The sequence below is a fragment of the Cimex lectularius genome, unplaced genomic scaffold (assembly GCF_000648675.2).
Source record: "Cimex lectularius strain Harlan isolate CLEC.00 unplaced genomic scaffold, Clec_2.1 scaffold475, whole genome shotgun sequence".
NCBI lineage: Eukaryota > Metazoa > Arthropoda > Insecta > Hemiptera > Cimicidae > Cimex > Cimex lectularius.
This window is the reverse complement of record NW_019394182.1, coordinates 15,687-30,292: the sequence shown is the minus strand read 5'-3', so window position 1 is coordinate 30,292 and position 14,606 is coordinate 15,687. Positions and strand designations below refer to the sequence as shown.

The 14,606-nt window shown below is 34.3% G+C and overlaps 1 protein-coding gene across 1 annotated transcript in view; it reads left to right on the top strand.

Moving 5' to 3' along the window:
- LOC112128205 (delta-sarcoglycan-like) overlaps positions 1 to 14,606 on the top strand; it is a 110,856-nt gene that overhangs the window by 81,115 nt on the left and 15,135 nt on the right. Inside the window, exons 2-3 of the mRNA XM_024230014.1 lie at positions 612 to 667; positions 13,172 to 13,349. Of these exons, the coding sequence (XP_024085782.1) occupies positions 13,173 to 13,349 (177 nt within the window). The 5' untranslated portion in view covers positions 612 to 667; position 13,172. The remainder of the gene's footprint in view (positions 1 to 611; positions 668 to 13,171; positions 13,350 to 14,606) is intronic.

Sequence of the window (14,606 nt, the reverse complement as noted above, 5' to 3'; positions counted from 1 at the left end):
TTTATTTACTATAAATTATCGACAGGCCTCGAGAATCGCTCATTCCGGGTTTGGCAGACCTCGGTCTTATGCTGTGAACAGCTAGGTCAATTCAGCACCTCACGCATGTAGTACCTAGATCCAAACCCATTCACACTCTCACTCATTCTTAAATAAATACTCTCTTATATACATACCATTCACTCAATTGGTGGAGGAGCATTCGATATTTCTCCATCACCCTCTATAGATATAAATTATCTTGTATAATTATTATATAGTGAAATGAGCGTGGATGAGGTACGCCGTATTCCACCATCGAACCACTTATACATTCATGCCAATAAATGCATTCTCTCTCACACGCGCTAGAGACACAAAAATATCACCACTACAATAAAACAACCTGTTTTTTCAAAAATCTGAACATTGGGTACAGTACAGAAGTCCTGTTTCCTTAGGAATGGGAACAGGGGACTCGCTGCCATGCTCAAGCAAGATTCTCATATCGGGTGGCAATTCTACACGCTCTCTATATAGAGCAACACTTCAATTCCCATTTATTATTTATAAAATAGACATACGGCTAATTTTGGTTGTTTGAAATCTTAATTTCGTTTTGTTTTTTACAGGTACCTTTGGATCACAGCTCAGTGAAATCAATAAACGGCCCTCGGCAAACCCTGAAGTAAGTAAAATATTTTCTCAAAACTTTGCATTATATTTCATAAATACTTTAATTCAACAAAACAATAAAATATGCAGAGGTTTTAGATCATAGAAAAAAATAAATATATGAGTATTATAAGGAAACGATGTACATATATGCCTGTGCGTGTGTGTGCGCGCTTCTGTGTGTGATATGTGTGTGTGTCTTTAAGTTAGTGCGTTATTTTTATTTGGTCGAGTTAATTTTTCAACTTAGTCAAATGTGAAAGTGGCACCCCGATGTTATCTTTGACTGTTCAATCAAGCAAGAAGAATTGCATACAAATAAGTGCCTTCTAGATATAATGCAAAATGTTTGCTTTTTTACCACAACCGTAACAAAAACATCCGAATTAAGCTTATACTCGAGTTAGTATCATAAAATTGCACAATAAGTCTACAATGAAGGAAAGTTTATATTATGAAAAAAATTTAAGGTGGCCATATTTAAATGTAACACCGATAGTAAAAAATTGGAGTTATATGAAAATATGTTGAACTTGGTCACTTAGTGGGTCAATCTCTATATTTGCGGCTGACGATGTCACTCAAACGCGTTTCGTCTTTGCGCCATTTTTAGTGAAGAAACGGAACGTTAAATTATTTTCTAATTTGGTCGTTTCTGATTATCCTGGTCTGGCTGAAGTGCGTTTCGGCATTTCGCCATCTTTAAGTTAGTGTGTTATTTTTATTTGGTCGAGTTAATTTTTCAAGTTAGTCAAATGTGAAAGTGGCACCACGATGTTATCTTTGACTGTTCAATCAAGCAAGAAGAATTGCATACAAATAAAAAAGTATGTGGTGATTAGTGACCGTTAGTCGATGATTATTGGGAAATCATAAGATGCGTCCTGCAAGTATTTGTTAAATGTAAACAATGTTTGTAAATCCCAGGCCCTGAAGATGATCTCAATAAAGATCGAAACTTTGGCACGATAAAGAAAATGTTTTTCTGAAACCTACACGTCAGACCGTATCTCACGATTCCCTAATAACAAATAAAAAATAAAAGAAAAAAAAACGAATTTGACAACAAATAAACAAATACCAAATCAAACAAGAAATACTTCCAAAACAGACATTAAAAGTAGTAGTAATATATTTCTTGACAAATTAATAGGACATAGGTACTATATAAATTTATAATTTAGGGGAAAAGTAGCAGGGCTCTGTACATCCTAAAGCTATCATCCGAAAATTTAAATACTTTAGGTATATATTGTAGAAACCTCGGATTCACTCAGTGGGGAGAAAGTTTACAAAAAAACCACTAATCATCTAAGTTCATTCATATTTTGCAATTAAACTCATTTGGGGGAATTTACTAAGAGTTCTCTCATAATAAATAATAATAGATGTTAACTATAATCCAAAACATCTAAAAATAACAATACCATCAACTACAATTAATTAAGGTTTTTAGTTGAGATAAAAAAGTCAATGGCACGAGCGGGATTCGAACCCACGACCTTCGACTAGATACGCCGCTGCTCTACCACTTGAGTATCGTGAAGTGTACTTCATTTTAATTCATTCATTAAATTAAGTGTCCGCGTGGATCGAGGTCACGATAACTCAAGGGGTAGAGCAGCGGCGTATCTAGCCGAAGATCGTGGGTTCGAATCCCGCTCGTGCTATTGTCTTTTTTATCTCAACTAAAAACCATAATTAATTGTAATATATTAATTGGTCAAGCGGACCACGAAATTAGTGAATTTAATACTATCAACTGTAAAACATAAACACCAATAAAATNACCCTCCTTTTTGCCATTTTTCAAATGTCGTGTAATCGGATTGGATTCTCGGCGACAAATGAAATGGCCACGGAGAGCTTTAGTGAAGTGTACTTAATTTTAATTCATAAAATTCGGACCACGAAATTAGTGAATTTAATACCATCAATTGTAAAACACAAACACCAATACAATATAAACAGCAATAAAATAATAAAAAATAAAAATTAATAAATTTAAATAAATATGACATAGCTCTAAAACAATCGCAAAATATAAATATCACAGTCCAACATCACAATCCTAACACACAAGCGCTTGTATCATTAAGGAGTAAGATAATTTTCATAGGTAGAATTTACACGCTTTATCATTATCTTTACATTATATTATGCTTTATTCTATGTTTCCACAAAACTGTGGTACATCTCCCTACCGATCTGCAGATTCCATTTTGGCTCATGGAGAGACGTTCAAAAAATTGTTTCGTGCTCACGATTATAACGTCGCGAATCCATTTTATGCCAGTTTCCGTATGGATTTGGGCAAGCCTTGTGTATCTCGGAGATGAAGTGGCAAGACAGACATTAAAAGAACAACATTCACATAGGGAATTACACGTATGGACTAACCAATATGTTCAATTAATAAAGCCCAAAAATCGTACTAAAGACATATATTGGAATGTATTGGGCAATGAAAGTACAAGGACATTTAGGGACAATGAGGAAAGGTCAAACTTTGCCACCCACCTTCATACAAAAATACCATTAGCCCTCACCTCAGGCTCGACTAAAATTTCTCCCTGATGCACAAAAAGGACGAAGAATATATTTAGAAATATACGAATTAAAAAATGTATAAACAACTAAATAAAGATTTCGAAAATTACAAACCTCATTTAAAACATTATACATGCAAGGTAAAAAGGAAGCGATCGGACAATAACCGAAGTGAACAAACAACAAACAATCCCAAAATTAGGGAGAAAACGAAAATGAGTGACACCATAAACACAATTACAAATTTCAGGTTTAATTATCAATTTCGCATCGTAAAACTGTGATGCTCTTCGCTAATTAATTTTTCATGTGGTTTTCAAAAATACAATTAACACGTTTCGTCAACTCCTTTTTAAAAATAGATTCCAAAAGAGATGAATTCGTAAGCTATGAGATCCGGCAACGCGACGTTGACCTGTCCAAAGAAGGTCAAGCGTGGAGAGGAGCTACAAAGAAAATTAAAAATTCAACGTCTGACAGTAAAGCAATACTCCTTCAAAAATTAATCACGAATATTAAAAATACAAACAAGTTTATAATGACTACGACAAAAATCAGGACGAAAATCAAACAATCAACATACATGAAATCCTAGTGATATTTAAAAAACCTAAATCAAAATGGACAGATGAGCGCACAAATCAACAACAACTCACATGCATCACATTCACTTCATTCAAACCAAATTTAAAACGATAACAGAATCATCAGATAAAGAAAACACGCTTTGTTTCATATCTGTCATTTATAGAACAGAGTCAACTATGAAAAATAAAACACAAGACACAACAGGTGGCGAAATAAGCATTATAGACAAAACCAGCGAGGATAAGCGGCCAGGATTATCTGAAAGGACAAAGATACTGGGACCAGCAGGCCAAAAAAATCTTACAATAACATTTATTTTTTTAAATTATGAATATTTTACATAATAAAATTCGGGCCGAAAATCACAAATTTCAGTTTACTTATCTAAAGAATGATTATTCGGAGATCGTGAGATGCGGTCTGGTGTGACGTAGGTTTCAAAAAAACATTTTCTTTGTCGTGCCAACGTTTCGATCTTAATTGAGATCATCTTCAGGGCTCAAAGTGTTTGTTTTCTGCGTAATTCTGCCATTCTTGTATGTCGTGGGCACTCAAGAAAAAGAGTGAGAGTGAGAGAGAGAGAGAGAGAGAGCGAGAGAGAGAGCGTGAGAGAGAGGAGTGGGGGTGGGAGGGAGAGAGAGAGAGAGTGAGAGAGAGAGAAAGAGTGAGTACCTGTATTTTTCTTTTATTTTCGTATTTTTTTCCTCAACACTATTTATTATTAAGATGAATGAAGAATGATACATCTGCACGGAAGCAACCACTTTGAGCCCTGAAGATGATCTAAATAAAAATCGAAACGTTGGCACGATAAAGAAAACATTTTTCTAAAACCTACGTCACACCCACACCTCGTCTCACGATCTCCGAATAATTATCGACTAACGGTCACTAATCACTACACAGTTTAGGGACGGTTACTAATCACTACACATTTCTAAAGAATGTCAACTTGTAACTGGACGATTTTAATCCCTTGGAAAGAGGAATGAAAAATAATAAATGCAAGTAGAGAAAAATGACTCAACCATCTAAAAAATTAAAACTTGCAATATCAAGTTGACTTACTATAAAATTTACGCTGATATATAGAATTATGACAACTCTTTTATAACAAAATAGAAATGATTTATTCTTTTGAATTTTGCTTGTTCATATAAATGCTTAATTGTTTATGTTAAGTGTAATTCAATCAGCTTTGTTCAAGTAATGAAACCGTCGACTCTTGTTTATCTGTCTCTTATTCGAAACTTGATAATTGGAATTTCTTGATAATAGAAACTCCTGAGCAGTTCTCGGTAAATCGAAAAAATTGCGTGCATTTTGATACATTCGGTAATACGAAATCTATTTCAGGCAGAGCAAAAGGGGAGAAAAAAATACTATTAATCGAAATGGAGCAACTTCCCAACTTTATAATTTGCACTTTTTCTCTGCTATATTTCTCTAAATTTCCATTTTTTTACCTCCTTACAGCCTAAAGTTCCTTCAATTTTCTCTAGTTTATTATGTTATTCTGTCAGTGTTTTGTCAACGTGTTCTCAGCATTGGTCATTTCGGAAAAGCATTTAAACAAAGGACGCGAGGCCGCATTGAAACAAAACCACTTCAAGATTTTTTTAATTATGCATAACAATGTTCAATTTTACAGTTGATCTACACTCACAGGCAAAAAATTCCACTCAATTAATTGCCTTTATTTTCTCGATAAAAAAAATCTGAACTTAGTTTGCCTCATTGTTTTTATCAAATATTTGTTTATGTTATGTTTTAAATTAGAGATATCAATTAAGAGTAAACAGTCTTATTCTTAATCCAAAACAAGGATAAAGTACTTTTCAATGTTTTTTTTACGCGATTTAAAATGTTTATTCAGTATCATTTGAATTCTGAAGCAATAAACTGCTTAGTTTTCATCTTTGTTTTCTTAATTTCAATTTTTAAATATAAAAATGCCACTTAGTGCTGAGGATGTGGAGCGTGGTGTGGCACTTAGTGATAATGGATGTTCCATCAGGTCTACGGCTAGTTCCATAAAAACTATGCGAGACGCTGTTAGAAGTTTTTGAGAAACTGGACGCACTAGGGTAACAGAACCACAGGATTTTTTTTTAACTTTTAGAATTTTGCGAAACCGGCACCTTTCTGTTGTTCAAGGAAGTTCGAGGTGTCCAAATTTCTGAACGCACTGCTGGAAGAAGATTAAATCATTATGGACTGATGGCTTTTCACTCCGTAAGAGGACCAGAATTGTCCACAACACAAGGATTTGCAGGGCTCACATTTGCTCGAGAACACAGCCTTTTATCTTTCGACGATTGGTCTGCTGTACTTTTTACAGATTTTCTCTACGATCTCCCGATGGGAGGGAAATTGTGTAGAGAAGGCGAAATGAAAGATACGAAGCTTGTAATTTTTCCCAGAGCCAACTTTTTCAACCAAGCTCAGTGATGGTGTGGGGCGGGAATTTCAATGAAAAGTCGCACAGAGTTGGTTGTTCGCGGAGGGTCTTTGACGGCCACTCGCTATGTGAATGAAATTTTGGAACACCAAGCGTTGCCTATGTTTCATGCCTCGATGAAATCCGCGACAATCCTATCCTAATGCACGATAATGACCGTTCACATGCCGCTCGCATAATAAAAAGGTACCTTCAATCGCATAACATAAGTGTCTTAGCCTTGCCTGCCAAGGAGATTTGAACCCCATCGAACATTTTTAGGATAACCTCAAAACACAAATAAGAGCATGTCCATCAATTCCTGATACACTTCACGATCTTGAAAGGAGTCTTCGTGAAGAATGGGTTAACCTCCAATACAAAAAGGCATTTCCAGAATGGTAGAAAGTATGCCGAGGCGTCTTCGAGATGTAATTAATGCAAGAGGAGGAAATACGCGATTTTGAAATGTTAAATACAAATCTAAAACAAAATTAAAAGAAGTTTTATCTGTTCTTTTTTTAATTTTTCATTTTCCTGAGCAATTTAATTTTTTTAAAACTTTTTTAAACAAAGACTCAATTATTAAACGTGAAACTTTGATTAATATATACAAATCGAAAAAAAAATCGAGTTATATTACATGTGGATGGAATTTTTTGCCTATCGGTGTATTTCCGCTTTTTCAATATTTTTACTATGTCAAATTAATATAATTCAAAAAATACTTAATTAAAAATGTTTTATTGAATACTCTAAAAAAGGCGAGAAGTTTTCTTCGGAATGGAAGAGTCTCTAAAGTGAAAATAATCGTTAGCCCTTCCCTCTTTTGAGTTATTGGCCGCTGAATTGTAAGGACGTGTTTATCCATCATTGTGATTTTTCCAAGATGCCGCTGGCAATCTGTTTGACTTTTAATGAGCCTTGCCTGCTAGAAAAATGAGAAGGATTCAATCAGTTAGGTCCCACCGCTCGTTGGCGCATGAGGGCGTCTGGGGGTAATAGTGTATGAGTGGGCCAGGATTGCTACCGACAGACAGCATCCCTGATTTCCCACGAGCCAATTCCCCCCCACAAAGCACTTAGTCCCTTATTTTTCCGAGTTATTCAACCCTTTTGTAACACGATGAACTATTTAATCAACTCTTGTAATTTTTATCAGTTGTGTTTTAATATTTTCCTCTGAAAATCGGCGCTGTTTGAAAATATTAAGGTTTGTTTTGTCCTTGCCCAGCTTAGCTTGAGTTTCCTTTAATAGGCGATTTAAAACAACAAAACAGACCACAAATTGAAAAGCTCTTTTGAAGTCGAAAATCATAGTCCAAATTTGATTTCCAGCCACCGAAAAAGCCATTAGGTTTACTTTTCTCTGGTGTAAGGTTGAGATGTCATAGGCCTGTTGAGATTCTGTTGGTATTACGATGATTACATTTAAGGCAATAAACCCTACCTACATCGAAGCAACAGGAAATTTGAACACAATCCGGTTAAGCATATTCGGTTAGACAAATTAACTTAGGCGGCACATCCTGTCTCTTTGGTGCTTTAGTAACGTCAAACGTTAAAGGAGATCTAATCGATTTGCATTATTCGACGGTTCTTATTGTTGTTCGATACTTCCGTTATTAACTTGTCATCCTTCTTACCTTTAAAATATTTTATCATTTAAATAAGGCTTGTATAAATTACGTTTGGCGATTTCTAGCATCAAGTTCATTATTACTTTTTGCAGTTCGTAAAACTGAAATATTGAGATTAGGGGATTGAGTGAGAGATAGGCAGCTAGATAGATACGAAGATAGGTAGNGAACTTTTTATCTCAACTAAAAACCTTAATTAAGTGAAAGATTTTAATTGATCAAGCGGACCACGAAAACTAGTGAATTTTGAATAAGGTAAAATGTGAAGATTGAGAGAAAGAAAAATAGCACGATTGCAGGAATGAGACAGAAAAATAGAGAATAAAAGAAGAGAGAGAATGGGACGGGACAGAGAGTGAGAGAGAAAGAAAGATTATGCATAAACAGTAATACAATCAAACGCCTGATCATAGTCCCAGCTATTGTTGATAGGAGAGCTAGGATATAAACAAAAAGCAAAACATCATTACTTTTTATCTAATAATTATATTTCGTTGCCCTCTGATAGTAAAAATATTACCATAAATCATTAATGCCTAAACTTTCATCTAAAACTTAAAAATTTTCTATTTACTTATGCACAACTTGAGATTATTTTCATAATATCAACTCCAGCGTAATAGCGATATGTACTACCCTCTGAGGCATTGAGATTTCCGAGAAAGTTTTTACTATTTAAAATAATTATGTAAATAGTATAAATACAAGCCTAATATCTTTACGATGGATGCTTATACTCTGGACGATTTATCTACAAGCTGTTTACAATCCTTTGATGTAATTCTAAATAAATTATTTTATTAATATGTTTAAATTTTAGATAATTGTAAATATTTTAGGTATTAATCTTACAATGTTTACAATGGAGTATTAAAGTTTCCATAATGGTGAAGTCATTTTAAATTTAGTCAGCGATGAAATATTTTTTTAATTTTTCTGTTAACAAGGCGGAGAGGAATCATCGTAGTAAAAGCCAGTTTACATGTATATTGTGGGTATTATATAATGTGATGAGAATGAGAGAGAGAATATCGATTAGGTTCGGTGCTATTGCATAAATACATGTAGTCTACATTCAAAGCGCAATAGTTTGTACATTACTTATCTAATATAATTTATCAATTTGTAAAGACTTCTGTAAAATCCACATCTCCACGGTTTGTAGTGTCATTTCCTGTAGGAAATTATTTAAAAACCAGCCAAATTGGTCAATTTGATATAAAAAACTAAAGAAAGCTTAGAAAACAACCCAATTTACCAGTTCGTTATAAAGTAGGCGGAGCATTCAGTAATTTTTTTGTTACTTCAGTATAAAATTAAAATTTATTTCAATTAAAAATGTAAGCTCTTTTCATTTAATTCAGAAACTTTTCACTTAACGCCCTCGCACCTCACTTTTAATACAACTTTTTTATATTAAATGATTGCTTGACAGATGAGTTCTGAGTTTTTATGATTTCGTAAAAAATTGAAATTTGAATTTGAATATGAAAAGGAAAACAACTGACAAAACGTTTTGGTTTTTCCACAAAGACTTGTAAAACTACCTTAGAATAAAACGGAAATATTGTGACAAATATATAAAGTGTGTTAAATAATATAGGTTACAGTGTAGGCAGAAATACTCAATATTTAATGTGCTGAAAATAATTTATTCGTGCTAAAACATCATTACCAACATCAACATTTGCATTCTACTGATTATTACAATCGTAATTGAATGCAATTACATGCTGAAACCAAGAACTAACTACATGGTAAATAAATAATCATAATAGATAAAAAATAAAATAACTTTTTCCCTTCTCCTGCCACCAATGACCATTTTACAATTTTGTAATTATCGTGGTTTATATATATTTAAACGTATTTTAGTTCTACAATACAGGAATAATAATTAGACGGTTCTCAGGTTTTTACAGTAAGTAAGTATTGAGCTTTACCTCTACTTATGTTAAATAAACACGTATTCTTTATTTGATCGTATGTTGTACGTAAGCGCATTGAACAAATCCCGTCTGAGGTTTAACCTTCATTCAATATTCATCAGACCGCACCTGTTTCATGTTCTATCCTCGTTTTATCTAGGACAGTACGGAAAAAAAGCAAAAAACCCTCCCGTTTCAAATGGTTTTCGAAAAAGGGATTTTAATGAAGTCCCAACGTTCACACATAAGCGATAAAGCGTTTTTGTCACATACTATTTGTCTTGTTTGTATTCTGATGGAATACAATCATTTATCAGTTATGCACATTCAAATATTGCGTGCTGTTCAAATTATCTAGTTTAAATACGTCTATTGTTCCTACAAAAAGTCAAACTGTGTCTGTGCCTTTTCCTCTATTATAATTGCAAATGTCCTATTCTTTATAAATAAAAAGTTTTAAGTTCCAACTAGACAGCTTTACAAGACCTATACCAAAATGCAGGTTTCGTGTTGATTACTTATTTGAAATTTTTATTGGCTGTTTAAGTACTGAAGAAAACAACTATTTAGTATATATTAATATAATGGAGTTTGCACTATACATATTCAGCAACTCTAATCGTTACATAAACGTTTATGAGATAATATGATGGATGACCAGTCATATGATCTATGATTATTCGAAGATTGTGAGATGCGGTCTGGTGTGACGTAGGTTTCAGAAAAACATTCTCTATATCTGCCAACGTTTCGATCTTTATTGAGATCATCTTCAGGGCTCAAAGTGTTTGTTTTCTATGTGCAGATGTGTCATTCTTGTCAGTAGTGTTCAGAGTGCCAGTGAGACATTGATGTTTTATGTTTATATGAGTTGGATTTTGAAGAGGTGGGGAAGGAAGTCGGGATAGACAATTTTATATGAGGAGTCGGCTTTTTTGAAGTGAAAGGAGCCGACAATGGGAAAAAATTGGTAATGGTTCGGCCAGATTATCCCTTCATATATAGACGGGAATAATTAGGGAAATGCAAGCCAAATTGTTGAAGAATTAGACTATGAAGTGTTTGATGTGTGGAATATGATGATGATATATGTATGTTATCGATATTGAATTTGATTAGTGATATTAGCGTAGCTGCGACTACGTTTACATATGTCTATTCTGGAATTAATGCTGCATTTATCCCTGTTGATGCAAACCATTTCTAAAAAGTTACGTTTATGCTTGTTTTGTTCTTTGTGTGATATTTTTGGATTGTTGAAGTCGAAATTGTGTTGGTGTTCAAAATGGTGGGTTGGCAGTGCTGTACGAATTTGTTTGGGTTTTTTGCAATCATAGATATATTGCTTTAGTCACTTATCCAGATAGTGGGATGTAATGGCGGACAATGAAGATGATCTCAATAAAGTTCGAAACGTTGGCACGATAAAGAAAACGTTTTTCTGAAACCTACGTCACACCAGACTGCATCTCATGATCTCCAAATAATCATTAGCTAACGGTCACTAAACACCACACATATATTAATATACTATCTTATATGTATCTTTAGTATATATATTTAGAAACTATGATCATTACATGAACGTTTATGAGATAATATGTTGGATGACAAGCAATATGATCTATGATGTGACTACATCATGAAGATGGCCGATTCATTGTCCGATGCTATCAGAAGAGTACGTCAAATGAATTTACAGCGGGTGAGAAATCATCTATTTCCGTAAAATTCAAATAAAATTATTTGGTTATAAATCCTTATTGAATGGCTTGGGAATAGTCAAATAAAGAATTTAGTGCGTTCTTTTGTAAGTATATTTTTTTGTTAGATCAGGTTCATCCCAAAATATTAAAAAAATAATTTCACGACCTTCCACAACGAGTGTGTTATTTCTTTCTTTATAACGAATATCGACATAATTATAATGTCGCCCTTCCCTTGCATGAAAACAACATTGCTTGGGTGTCTTTTGAATTGAACGAACCCTGGAAAGAAAGAAAATTCTCCTTCATACTATTATTTCATCTACTAAACAGGCCGATTCAGCCGAATCCATCAGAGAAATGAATTTTCACCGTAGGTTCACTTTAAGACAGACCTCAGGGAAACATCTTTGGCTCAGTTATTTTTTTAATGTAAACTACAGATATTTCTACACAAGTTAACATTTCAATGCATTCCTTCGCAGATGATACAGCGATTCTTACACATAATTTGAACCCATCCATAAATATTCTTACACATACAACAACACTAAATGAGCAACAAGCTTTTATTTTACGTGACAACGAGAAGTCCCATCTGAGCGTATACTTGTGAAGTCTTTGGGTCGAGGATCCCTATGACTCCAAACTATTCAGTCCATAATTCTCCGTCATATGATCCCTTTTATGCTAGCAATCATATCATTCACGACCTTCACATACTATTTGTGTGTTATCTAATCAAAACTTGTTGTAAAAAAACCAATCACCATGCATGCACAATAATTGCCTACTAAAACAGCTATCTATTCCTACACTACCAGAACATCCTACAGTAGGATTAAAGAAAGAATGGTCCTGAGACTTTCTCAATAAAAATATTATGAAATATTCAGTGTTAAAGAGTGCAGTCACTGGACAACTTCTTGTACAGATGACACAAACGACTCAATCAACGATATAAGAAAATATCTACTTAAAGCCATCTTTGTAGTTGCAAAGTTGTAAGTACTACTACGATGACTGGCAGAAAAACGTCCTGTAATTATTATATTAATCTATTTATATTTAGTGTTGTAATTGATCAAGTTACTTATTTCAATTAATTATTCTTTTTATGTAAAGTCTAGGTTGAGTTGGAAAAGTTACTGTCACGAGGGGAATTGGAAGGCTGCTCTGACCACTTGAGTTGTATCTAATTTGAAGTCACGATCGCTCAAGAGGTTAGAGCAGCGGTTTATTGAGCCGAAGGTCGTGGGTTCGAATCCCGCTCGTGGCACTAACTTTTTCATTTCAACCAAGACCTTACATTCTTACATAAAAAGAATAATTAATTGACATTATATATATGTATTGTTGTAATTTTTGTTAATAATAATAAATTTTGTAATTTTGTGTGTGGTGATTAGTGACCGTTAATCGATATTTATTTAGAAATCGTGAGATGCGGTCTGGTGTGATGTAGGTTTCAGAAAAACATTTTCTTTNATTTGTTTAATTTAAACAATGTTTGCAAATCCCAGACCCTGAAGATGATCTCAATAAAGATCGAAACGTGGCACGATAAAGAAAATGTTTTTCTGAACCAGACCGCATCTCACGATTTCTAAATAAATTTTGTAATTTTGTTTTCTTGCAATGCAGTTGATTGATTGTGTGTTTCAGAATGGGCGAATCGGACTATAGAGAAAGAGGGGGAGGTGCAGGAGCGCCTGGGCCATACATCGGCATATACGGCTGGAGGAAGAGGTGTCTCTATTTGCTCATACTCTCCCTTCTCGTCCTCGTCATCCTCAACCTCGCTCTCACCCTCTGGGTCCTCAAAGTGATGGAGTTCAATACAGTGAGTACTATTTAGCCCAAAGGGGCAAAATATCTCAAATAATTTATAACCGCTCCTGTAAATCACTCGACTCGATTTATTTCCGAAGCTCAACTTATCAGGAATCTCCTAATCCTCGCGACGTGTTCTCTCTCTGAGACATGATAACTGAGACTTGATATATTAGTCCCCGCCTTGGGTCTTATATTAGAACACGTAAGAAATATCTTGCTAAGTATCTCACAAGTTGCCTTCACGAGGTATAAATCGCCCCCTATAAGTGATGAACGTCATCTTAAAAAAATAGGACAGCTATAATTTTATCAGCAAGTTTCATCTAGACAGACTGGATGGAAGTTTTCCTCTTATAATTTAACAGACGAGATATTTTTTAAATAATTAAGTTTAAAAATGTAATCCAAAAAAGTCATCATAAGTAGTTTTCTGTAATTGCAAAAGAATTAAAAACCTGGGAACATCAAATAATATCGCATCAGTTAATTCTTTGACTTATGATTTTTCCTTCTCGAAGGTGGGATAATAGGTCATCTAAAAAAAAAAAAAACAGTTTTTCTTTCAATCCGAAACGTTGTGGAGTGAAAGAAGAACTGGTTGTTGTTTTTTTCAGATGACCTACTATCCCACCTTCAAGAAGGAAAAATCATAAGTTAAACTGTTGAGTCGAAATAAACATCGTTAATTCTTTGAAATAGCATGTAGTACACTGCCATACCACTGAATATGGCAACATGAACAACATAAAACCCCACTAACAAACCAAAACATGGAGGATAGACAGATCAAAATGATCGGAAACGGCCTGACTAATGACTCATCACAGACTACAATAGCAGTCAAGTGATAGCTAAAAATATCATATCTGAAACCTCCTGACGACCGTGAACCTTTGCTCTTGATAGCACGATAAAACACTGTGACGCAGAGTGAAAACATAATAAACATTCAAAGTTCACAAAACGTTTTCTTGAGACGGCTAAAGCCAGGAACACACTTACCCGATGCCACGCCATGAGAGGCTACCCGATTCTTCCCGACGCAAATCCAAACTCCGATTTTCCATAAGGTTACATTACCCCCGTGCACATCTACCCGTGCTATGCCACGCTAACCTACCCGACGCTCTGCGAACCCCATTGTCCAGATTTTCGTCGGGTCGCATCGAGTACAGTCGAAGACAAAAGAACCGGACACTCGTATTTTTATTCAAACTACATGTATTATTGTCGTTATATTAATTACAACATACTTATTTTAATA